The following is an 11,471-nucleotide window of genomic DNA, read 5'->3' on the forward strand; positions in this document are numbered from 1 at the left end:
CTAAGAAATGCTCGATATCTTTTTTTAACATCATTAAACTCGCAAGCGTGCCAAATATTATTGGATCGGTATCCATAATGTACAAATGATCGTCCATAGTACTAGCCACAATGTCCAACAATGTGGTATCAGCTCTATTGAGAACAGTTTATTTACTGATTGAATTGGTATATTACTTTTTTTGTTGTTACTGGGCGATATTCTGTTGGTTGATTTATGTTCGCACTCAAATTTATTCCTTAATCGCTGATCATAACCTTTAGAATCGGTGCGTTTTGTCTGTTATTATAATTAATCCAATCGAATTGTTTTTTTACCGCATAAAGTGAATCTGATGCTCGCTGTCTGTGAGTGATTTATTTTTGCATCCGAATTTCTTTTATCATCGCCGCCATTTTTTTTTATGCCTGTCGGGATAATTATTTTGTTGATGTCTCAGACAATTGCCCACTAATAAAGATGCCATTAAGTATTTTATCACCGTGGCTTAATATTATGTATTCTATGAGTATATCGCATGGCTTGGAATTAATAATGTTACTTTTACATTCTAATTGTTAAGTTTTATCATCGTTTATGCATTTCCTTGTTTTCCTTAATTTATGTTGACGGTGATGGAGAGAAGAGTACGTTTATGTATCTGATTAACGATTGGATTCCAGTTACGTGAATATTAACGATTTGGTTATTTGAAGGCAATATTTATGATTATTCTCTTAAATATTTTAGCCAAGAAGAAATTAATCGACTTTCTTAAGTTTTTCATTACCAAATAATCGTATAATGTATTTAAGATGGTTATATATCATTACATTATCTTTATATTCATATTATGATTAAGAGAAATTGTCTCATTTGCCACAAATTTCATAACATTTTCTCACTTTCCACCAAAAGACTAATTTTTCCCAAAATACCACCGAGATGTCAACATTGTTGACATCTCATAGTGAATGACAAAAATAGATGTCAACATTGTTGACATAGATAGTGGCATTTTGGAAAAATTAGTCTTTTGGTGGAAAATGGGAAAATGTTATGAAATTAATGGCAAATGGGGCAATTTCTCTATAATTAATTTGTTAGTCATCAAAGTGGTCAAATTAAAAAAATTTATTTTGAGTATCAAATTAAAATAAATTTAATTACTCATGTTTATATGATGATTTTAAGTTAAATGAGATTATGATATTTCAAAGTTTTGTCATGAGATGATTGAAGTTCATAGTTATAAACCTTTCGGATAGCCCAAAGGTTGATTATTCATTTTATAATTCATGAGCATTATCGAGGTAAATTGATATGCTTGGTCAAGTATGTTTGCTATATCCAAAAATTACAAATATTTCTAATTGAAGTATGTCAATTACCTTTTATGAAATTATTTTGATCATCGATTATGTTACCTTATTGTATACATTGTTGTTTTACCCAAAGATAACTTCAATATATACTTTGTGTTTATTTATGTATCTTAATATGTATTATAGATTAAGTTTATTACTCAAAGCAATTAATAAGTGAGCATATATTACGTATTTTGTAACCTCTTTTCATGCTGCTCTTCAATCGCAAGTCACGTCTATTATTAAGTTTAACGGGCTCAATTTCTCTGAAAAGTCTAAACAAATTCAGTTTCACCTCGGTGTTTTGAATCTTGATTTGGCCCTCTTAAATGAGAAACCCGCTCCTCTTACTGAAGAAATCAATGATGAGTAGAGATCTTTCCATAAAAGCTTGGGAAGATCTAACGGATTGAGCCTAATGTTTATGCGAATGGCGGTAGAAAACAACATCGAGTTCACATTAAAGAAAACTAAAAGTGCTAAGGAATTTATGAAATCTATAGAAGGTCTTAGTTCGACTATGATGATAAGTCGTGTGCTGGAAGATGAACATTGCAGCAAGATTGAAGACAATGAAAGTGAATGAAAATTTCCTAGTAACGTTTATTCTTAATTTCATGCCTTCAGAGTATGACACATTCAATTGTTGAAATCTATTTTTAGCCCATTTTTTTTTTTTATATTTATCATGATTTAAAAGAATATACGTTTTTAGAGTGTTTGTTGTGTAGTTAATTTTAAATTATACATGTGAAGAATGACGAGTTAAGTAGATGGCCAAAAAATAGTCTACCCTTTTAAAATTTTAATCAAACTATTAATTTATTTAAATATATAGCCAATTTAAGCAAACAACATTTCAATATTTCTATTCTACCCCACTACAAAATATTCAAACCCATTTCAAATTTTTTGTAAAATCCCACATATATATATTGTCTTTTTGTGTGAAATCTTACTCATGGTTGCTTGAGTTCATCACCAACTATTCTTAGGACATCAAGATCAAAATCAAGACAACCAACACTGTTTACAAGACATCCATCACACGGGTTAGTATGAAATGTTTCTTCTCGTTTTACTCTTGATTATTTATGAATTTGAATTTCTGACATATGGTTTTCTAAGTCATGGTTCTTAGATGTAATATAATTTTTTTGAAATCCAACCGTGCTAGCCACGTATATTAATTCAATAATGTTTATGAATCCATTAGAGGAGGAAAGGAGAATTGTTCAGAAAATCATAATGTAAAAAATGAGACTTCTCTTCTTTACACACTAGAGAGATGTCTCGACTGGTAGGAAGAAAAGAGGCACAATACGGATTTTCTCAAAGGTCAATTGGATGAGCTTGGGACCGGTTCTTCGAAGAGCTCTATCAAGCTAACCCAATTACTTGTGACAAATCGAACAACATTGACTCGAAGGGAGCTCAGAAGGTCTCTCTAGGCCATTCGAAGAGACCTTCCACACTCCCTTTTACCAAGCCCAAATGGCTTTACTTTGGCCATCTTCTAGAATTTTTAGGAAATTATTAAATACGATGTCTTATTGTTCTTTCAAGAATTTTGAAGTCGAGCATAACCAACAAAAGCGCCAATGAAACTTTCATACCGCAAAGGTAAACACTTTGAGCCAATCATTTTTCTTACGAGATAAGATACTGACCAAAGTCTGGGCGAGAGGATTAAAAAGCAGTTTGGCAAAACCTTTTCTAAGTATCAAGGCATATTTGTTAAAGGGGGACGAATTTCCAAGTTAATTCTTATTGCCAATGAAGTGGAAAAGAAACAAGAAGGGCAAAATGGAAAAATGCGGTGCAAAATTGACCTCTAACATGCCTACAACATGGTAGATTGAGATTTTTTAGATTTCGTAATAGAAAGGAAGGGTTTTAATTCTAGATAGAAGTATTGGGTGAAGGGCTGCCTTTCTTCGGTATTATTTTCTATTATCATAAACAGAAAATACCAGAGACACAATGTCTTGACGAATTCAGCGCGGCATGGAGGATGAGTCTTCCCATGCACTTTCGATAGGACCCCCCAAGTCTATATGTCTCTCACCTCCAATTTGTGGACAATACTATCATTTTTGGGAATTGGAGGACCAAAAATTGGGTGAATCTAATTATAATTGATTTTGCGCAGGTTTCGGACTCAAAATGAATATAGAGAATAGTAACCTTGTAATATGTAGTCAACTGTGTTTTATTCTACTAAAAATCTTGTGGGATTGATTGTGCTAGTTAAAAGAACTATAGTAATTGTTGATGTTGGACTTCGTCCTAGAAATAAGAAGATAGGAACTCGGCCCAATGTAAAGAAGTTGAGCCCAAGCCCACGAATTTATAATAACAGGTCCAGGAAAAGTGTCAGCCTGAAGGAAGATTCAAATATCAGCTCGAGATAACTGATCCCCGAAGACTCGCAGGTATAGGGCCAGTCAGCCCGACAATCCGTAACCGCCCCCCAATTAATGAGTGTTTGAACGACAGGTGTCTCGAAACGCAGTAGTGAACTTCAACTGACACACGACGTGTCACCAGTCAACCCGGAGCTCGCAACCTCAATTTTAGGACTATATAATAAGATAATTAAGCCTACGTGGGACACGTTACATGACTTCTATTTTCTCCCCCTCTCATTTCTGCCATCTCTTGATTCGAAGCGATATAATATACAGCCCCGAGCTCGTCTTTGCATTCGATTCCCTTTTAATTGTTATTTTGCAACATACAAAATTCTTCAAGTTTTTTTCCATTTGGTCTTGCAACGGAGATTTGAGGCCCAGTTCTAAATCTAAATCGACCCATTTATTTACTTAAATTGCCGTGACTACTGTTTTGGTGTGATTTCTAGCATCAACAGTAATACTTGAATATTTGTTCATAGGCTCTGAAAAAAAAAAAAAAAAAAAAAAAAAAAAAAAAAAAAAAAAAAAAAAAAAAAAAAAAGGTTTACAATTCAATATTTGGAGTGTTTTTTAGTGTTTCATTTTTCAATCAATAAGCAATTTTAGTGAAAAATGTTAGAAGGTTAAAATCTAAGCGAGTTTCTATTAAATAAGTAATGAATTTACAAAGGAATTTTAAAAATTTAAGAGTTTTTGTTGATAGTTTACTAGAGAAAGTTCATAAAACAAAATTTAGGTATTCCTCTCAAAAAAAAAAATTTAGTTTTTGAGTTGAAAAAATTGAAAACATGTTTGGTTTAAGTTTTTGGAAAAAAAATTAAAAAATTTTTGAAGTTGTTTTGTAAAAGAGTAAAGAAAACTGAAAACAAATAAAATATGTTTTTGAAAAAAAATTTCTTCTCTTCTCTCCTCATCCTCCGCATCTTCTCTTTTCATTCTTTCAAAAACAAAAATGAAAACTATACCAAACACTTTTTTCAGTTTTTTCAATTTCTCAAAAACAAAAATGAAAACTGTACCAAACAGCTTTTTGAAAACAACTGCAAAATAATTTTTCAATACAATTACAAAAATTAGAAAATAGAAAACAAAAACTTTTTGAGTTAACTACCAAACACAACCTAGAATTGTCAGTAACTTGGAAACTGAAAATCTAATATGATATAATGTTTTTGTTCAATTTAAACACTTTCCGTTTTTAATATTCACTAGTATCAAATTGTAAACACTATAAATATCAAACTATAAGCGCTACCAACATCAAACTCTAAATAGTATTAATATCAAACTGTAAATGCAATTAATATCAAACTGTAAACACTTGCAAATCCAGACAAACTATTCAAAAGTTAGAAAAAGATCGAAGATAGAGATTTAGACCTAAGGTAGAATTGTATTATCTAGAGCAATTTTGTCCAGATTTTTATTGAGGGAGGTATCTAAGGTAAAATTTGAAATGTGAGATTTTTAGAGAAGAGTACGTGGGATTTGAGATAGTCATGTAATTTCCCTATATTTTTGTTACAGTGTTTATCCAAATATTTTTTGTCTAATTTGCCCCATATCGACATAGTGCTAATTACTTGTGTAGCCGTTCTTTTTACTTTATCGCAAGAGTAGCGTCCTTTAAGTTTTTATGTGAAATATTATTTTAAAGTTGTAAACCAATATTTTTTTCCCTTGATGTTTACAGTTTTATTTTAATTTTTTTATTATTGTAAAATAAGTGTTTACTATTTGAAAAAAAAATGCTATTTAAAAAAAAAGGAATAAAAATAGGCGCTATTTTGAAAATGTGCAAAATAGACCCTAAAAAGATGTTATATTTGTCATTTTCCCATCTGAATCCCATTTCCTAAAGAAGCTTGTTTCGGCCCAATAGACCCTTTATTGCCTAAACAAAAGTCCACTTAGTTACCTTTTGGCCCACCAAACCCAAGAAAAGCCATAAACTCTCTCATCCATAATTGGGACCATGCTATAAAGAGAAATAAAATAATAGGTACGACGACACTGAGATCATGGGATTGTCGGTGCAAGATAAAATTCCAAACTTGATGTCTTAGGAAGATTATTATTGTAAATAATCTCATATATTACACGTGTCTTGTTCTTACTAGTAGCCAACCAACAGGGTATATGGTATAAACCAAAAAATTATCAATTAATAATAGCGACTATTACGTTTGACCCAAAATTACAGAATTATAGATTCCTTATAAGACGTGACAATCTGGTTTTTAAATTTAATAAAAACCTCTTACACAAATTTTTAAAAAGAAATTAGAGTTAGCAACAAGAAAACGACTTCTCTTCTCTTTTCCCTTCTCTTCTTCTGTGGTGATTTGTTTGTTAGTTGAGTTTTTGTGTAGTTCGTCTCGTCTTGACTTTTCTCAAAGTGTCTCTTATTTACGCATTACACGTTACGATTTGCTCTGCCAACTATTCTCTCTCTCTCTCTCTCCTATCCTCTATCTCTCTCTATCTCTCTCTATATACCGAAATCCTCTTCTTTCCATTTTTCCTCGTTGAGATCAAGAAGGAAAGCGAAAACATGGGAAAGAAGATCATGTCATTCAAACAAGAATTCTCTTACGGTTAGTCGTTTTGTTTGTATTGATTCCCAATTCCTTGGATTTCAATTTATAATCTTTGCGTTGATTTTGATTGCAGAGGATCGGGTTGAGGAATCGAAGAACATCATTGCGAAATACCCCGACAGAATTCCTGTACAGCTTTTTTTTTTAATTTTGTTACTTGATCGTTCTTTATTTGTCGTTAAATAATGTGAATTTCAATATCTAGGAGTTCCGAGATAATTTTAATATCAGAGATAGATTTGTTTTCTTTTCTACGGGATAAGATTGTTACAGCATTGGAATTGAATGAAAAAAAAAAAAGAAGAAGCTATTAAAGAAAACATTTGAAAACTAAGAAAGAAGATATTTTGATTCCGAGCCATATAGAAATACATTATATTCTCTTTTTTTTTCGATTTATCCATGATTTAGATCTTGATTCCGATTGGATTGTGAGTAATCGGAATTCACATTGTTTGCAGGTGATAATTGAAAAGTACTCAAGGACAGACCTGCCTGAAATGGACAAAAAGAAGTATGTCTTGGAAATATATAAGTTTCCCAGTCAATGTGAAATTTTTTTAGAATAAATGCCAATCTCATCTCTCAATTTTTTTTTTTTCTGTAATTTTTTTCCCGTTGAAGATTTCTTGTTCCTAGAGACATGACTGTTGGGCAGTTCATCCACGTCCTAAGCACTCGACTGAATTTGAGCCCCGGGAAAGCGCTTTTCGTGTTTGTGAAGAACACATTGCCTCAAACGGGTAAAGAAAGAAAGCCCAAGAGTCTCAAAAAGCAACATTTGTTCTATTTAGACTTGTTACAATTTGTTGTCTTTTACTTTTTACAGCGAGCTGTTTGGATCAAGTGTACGAGACTTACAAGGAAGACGACGGGTTTCTGTACATGTGTTACAGCAGCGAGAAGACCTTTGGTTAGTTTCCTCATCCACAACGGGTTCGTCGTTGTCGTGTCTTTCAGTCATTGTAATTAAAAAGAAAAAAAAAATGTAAATAAACTTGACTCGACTATCACACTCAGCTTCTGCGAAGCCTTTGCACTCTCAAGTACTTTCATTTCATGTTCATTCTGTAAAAAAAAAATTGAAAAAAATTTCAAACCTTCGCGAGGCCTGGTTCGTACGTTTTCCCTTGTCAAGTATTAAAGATTCGGAAATACGAGCAGGTCATATGTGGGAGGTTTCATTGTGATCGCCAAAAAGTAAATAAAAAATTCTCATTCGTGCTCTTCAATTTAAACTTTTGTTTTTGTTTTGTTTGTGTTCCTGTTATAGTTCTTCTTATGTTTCAAGTCAAAAGTAAATAACCAGAGAAAATAATAATGACTTTATTTTTGTATGAATGAAGAGCGATATTCACACAATAAATCTTCTGTATACATAAACACGACCAGATTTTTACAGATCGTCGGTAATTCCATGGATAGTGACATCTGCCTCAATGACACAAGTGTCATTTTGCAAGTAACCTAAGCTCTTGAACTTGTAAAGTGTCATAAACGAAGCCCAACCATGTTGCTCACCTCTGGTGCCAAACCAATTGGTAGCTGCAAGAACAGAAAATCGGAGCTTTTTAAGTTAGAATGGGCACGGCTCAAACATTCAATTTCGTGAGTCGAGCTATCGAGTAATTTAATTTACCTTTACCAAGTACATGGTTTGAATTAACTTGATTAAGGACGCGTATTGTGTATTCGACAAATATTTTACCACCCGGAGGTAGGTCGTCCGGGTCAAACAGAGTCAAATAAACCGAAATATGAGTACCCAGTCCGGGTCCTTTTCCAATAGGGAAAAACTTTATTGCCCTGCAGAAACCACAATCCACCATAAGAGCTAGTTAAAATGATGAGAATCTGAAGGTTCTCAATCGTCTTCTGATCGATGAAGAAGAGATTATTTAACTCTAATTACCATCTCTGATCTCCGGAAAAGAATCTAGTCGAGTAAGCAGGTTCATCACCCATCTTGGAGTAGTTTTCGAACCTAAAGGTGTGCTTGTAGGCGATCGGGTCCTTTATCATCCTCAGACACTCACCTTGATCTTTGGCTCCCTCTTTGCAAACAAACACCTCTGCCCCTAAAAAACAAGTGTCGTTCATGAGAAATCCGTTGCTGGCGTCGTTGAGGGCTTTCAGTGGGACGAACTGATCAAAGCCCAACTCGCGCTTCATTTCATGGAAACGCCTTTCTTTTCCCGCGACATCTAAAGGGCAAAAAAAAAAAAAAAATCAGACACTCTTGTCTTAAACAATGAAATTTGTCATGGATATGGTTCAGAAGCTGCCTTGAAGAATCATGTAGTTATCACTGTTCTGGTCTAGGATAAACAGCCTGAGAATGGCATGAACTTCCCAACGCTTTTGGAGGCGATTTGACGATGACATAGCCAAGTAGAGTGAGAGGTGTTCTTTCACGTTCCTGCTCTTGTTTCCATTTGGATAAACAACCAAGTTCCTGAGATAAACATACACAGAAACGTGTCACATGTGATTGATTATATGAGAATTGTACTTGTTATTTACCATTTGTATCCTCCGGCTTCGAATTCCCTTGATTCGTATCTCTCAATCGAATGCTTCAAAAGCAATGAGAACGAGTCTAATTCAAGGGTGTAGTGAGTGGGTGGTAGTTCTGAGATTGATCTGGAAATGCCTGCAATTGAACACACACACACACAAAGTAAGGCTGATTAACTTTTTTTCTTTAGCAGCACATTTGATCAGAAAAGTCTGATTTCGAAAGTTTGCGGAAATATTACAGAACCCAATCAGAGTCTTATAACATATACCGTCAGAGGAATCGCATAAGCTAAAAGTTGACATGGCAACGATAACTGTAATGCCTCTGAAAGGAAATGCTTTGCTTTGTACTAGTTTGGGTAATCACGGTTAAGTTTTTTTTCATTCTTATAAGGATGGAAAAAAGAAAGTGTGATCCTTTGCTTTAAGAGGATTTCAATTTTCATGGCACAAGTATCAATTCCCAACTTAAAGGACTTTCAATTTTCGTGTCTTGAGAAGTGTAAAAAAACATGCTTTGTTTGTTTGTAGGAGTTGTTGAGCACGAAGTTACCACAAAGTATCTATGCCAAGGAAACTCCGTTCAAATGCCGATTAATTGAAATTCGGTAATCGATGGAAATAACAATGAAAATTATAAAGAAATTTTAAATAGGGAGCTCGAGTAGAATTTGTCAAAATAGGCAATGTTTAGTTCATTTTACAAAATAGTCAGTAAACCACATTAATCAATTTGATCAGACAAAAATATCATTCACTAAAATGAAGGGTTATCAAATATAAATTAAATAACAAAAATAAAATAAATAAATAGAAAATATTACAATAAATCACTCTTCCATTAATAGATTAAAAAATTACCTAAAAATATTATGAGATCTTCACAGTCGATCTTCACCGACGAAAACGCAGAGCCTCCCTCGCTTTCGTCGCCTCCAACTCTGCTTGAAGCAGCCACTCTGTTACGGGATAAATTAGTCGGACACCGAGTAGAATAGTCGGACTCCCGAGCAGCAAGAGGAATCCAGCACCGAGCTCAGGTTAAGTAAACCCAAGGGCCATCCATTGAAAAGGAACGAACCGTTCATAAGTTAAGAACGAAACCCACCGATCAGAACTTCAGAGAGAAGAGAAGAACATGGGTCAAAGACTAGTCAAAACCAAAAGAAAACATGTTTCAAACTCTAAAACGCACACCCTGACGGTTCAGGAACCATACGAAGAGTATTAACCGTCCACCTCAGCGAGAGATAAGAGGCAGTTAGCCCTCGAATCCTCTCTCTCTCTCTCTCTCCACTAGAGCAGCCATGGAAGCCGCGCAGAGATCGCTCCTCCTCGAATCCTCTAAGCTTTTCCCTCCCCCGCCCAACTTCACGCCGTCGTACGGCACGTCGGGATCCCACGCCGACACGTCGCTGCTCCGATCGACGGTCTTCCGCTCCGGAATACTTGCCTCGCTGAGGGCGCTCAAGACACGATCCGTGATCGGGATCGCCATCACGGCGTAGCACAACCAGGTCTCTGACAACGACATCACGATCGCTTATCCCTCCGGCGGGATGCTCGACCGGGCATGGGAGCCCTTCGCCAACTCCCTCGCCGCCGCTCCGAGCTCCGATCGAGTAGTCGAGTTCGTTGCCGAGTTCGCGGAGTCGGAGGTCGGATTTCGTCTCAGGTAATTAGTCTTTGAATTTTCCATATCTTTGTCGAATTTCAGAGTGTGAAATTCTTTGTTTTCAATCATGTTAATTTCTGTTAATTCTTGTTAATTGCCGTTTGACGATCTGGTGTTAATTCTTGTTTAATTTCTGTTAACTCTTGTTAATTTCTGTTAATTCTTGTTTTCAATCCTGTTAATTCTTGTTTTCAATCCTGTTAATACTTGTTTTCAATCCTGTTAAAGATCTTGTTTTCAATCATGTTAATTTCTGTTAATTCTTGTTTTCAATCCTGTTAATTTATGTTAATTCTTGTTAATTGCTGTTTGACGATCTGGTGTTAATTCTTGTTTAATTTCTGTTAATTCTTGTTAATTTCTGTTAATTCTTGTTTTTAATCCTGTTAATTCTTGTTTTCAATCCTGTTAAAGATCTTGTTTTCAATCATGTTAATTTCTGTTAATTCTTGTTTTCAATCCTGTTAATTTCTGTTAATATCTGTTAATTTCAATCGTCGGTCTCGCTTCAAATTTTTTTGTCTGACTTTGTTTTTGAATTTTTTCTCGTGCGGTGTAGGTTTGGTTGCGTGTTTGAAAGATAAGCATTTATCACGGTGGATTTGTTAGATATGCATTTATCACGGTGGATCTGTTTTAATTGGCATTTATTCACGCGATTCCAATTTCATTTCTTTCTTTTTTGGACGCGGGAATCTTCCAAATATTTTGATTTGATATTATTTAAATGAAGGGAAAATTTGTATTTTTTACCGTTAATGTGGTATATTTGGCTACACATTAAAAATAAACCAAAAGTTGGCTATTTTGACAATTACAACGTTTGACTTTGCTATTTTGCTCGGGCTCGCTCAAAGATAGACAGAGAGAGAGAGAGAGAGGAGTTATTGTAGAAATAAATAAGGAATTAAAA

General features: G+C 34.4%; 2 protein-coding genes across 2 annotated transcripts; one reads left to right on the top strand and one right to left on the bottom strand.

The window, feature by feature from the left end:
* The first annotated feature begins 6,098 nt into the window (after window positions 1–6,098).
* On the top strand, window positions 6,099–7,601 carry LOC149384497 (autophagy-related protein 8i-like). Its single transcript, XM_089628638.1, has 5 exons — window positions 6,099–6,360; window positions 6,437–6,492; window positions 6,825–6,877; window positions 6,988–7,106; window positions 7,193–7,601. Exons 1-5 carry the CDS (start codon window positions 6,318–6,320, stop codon window positions 7,279–7,281), a joined length of 360 nt encoding a protein of 119 aa, XP_089484764.1. The 5' UTR covers window positions 6,099–6,317; the 3' UTR covers window positions 7,282–7,601.
* Window positions 7,602–7,665: 64 nt separating this feature from the next.
* On the bottom strand, window positions 7,666–9,242 carry LOC149384498 (uncharacterized). The gene is made up of 6 exons (XM_089628637.1): window positions 9,153–9,242; window positions 8,887–9,016; window positions 8,649–8,818; window positions 8,276–8,567; window positions 8,003–8,169; window positions 7,666–7,908 (listed from the first exon to the last, which is right to left on the bottom strand). The coding sequence occupies exons 1-6, from the start codon at window positions 9,184–9,186 to the stop codon at window positions 7,760–7,762; spliced, it is 942 nt and encodes a 313-aa protein (XP_089484763.1). The 5' UTR covers window positions 9,187–9,242; the 3' UTR covers window positions 7,666–7,759.
* Window positions 9,243–11,471: the final 2,229 nt, after the last annotated feature.

This window comes from Urtica dioica, chromosome 10, assembly GCF_054948205.1.
Source record: "Urtica dioica subsp. dioica isolate 48M chromosome 10, U.dioica_male_clone48M_v1_H2, whole genome shotgun sequence".
In the NCBI taxonomy this organism is placed as follows: Eukaryota; Viridiplantae; Streptophyta; class Magnoliopsida; order Rosales; family Urticaceae; genus Urtica; species Urtica dioica.

Coding starts and splice junctions, on each gene's coding strand:
- LOC149384498 (XM_089628637.1), bottom strand. CDS start 9,186: ATGTCAACTTTTAGCTTATGCGATTCCTCTGACG. Junction 9,017..9,152: donor CTTATGCGATTCCTCTGACG/GTATATGTTATA, acceptor GTTCAATTGCAG/GCATTTCCAGATCAATCTCA. Junction 8,819..8,886: donor GAAGCCGGAGGATACAAATG/GTAAATAACAAG, acceptor TGTTTATCTCAG/GAACTTGGTTGTTTATCCAA.
- LOC149384497 (XM_089628638.1), top strand. CDS start 6,318: ATGGGAAAGAAGATCATGTCATTCAAACAAGAATTCTCTTACG. Junction 6,361..6,436: donor CAAACAAGAATTCTCTTACG/GTTAGTCGTTTT, acceptor TTTTGATTGCAG/AGGATCGGGTTGAGGAATCG. Junction 6,878..6,987: donor CCTGAAATGGACAAAAAGAA/GTATGTCTTGGA, acceptor TTCCCGTTGAAG/ATTTCTTGTTCCTAGAGACA.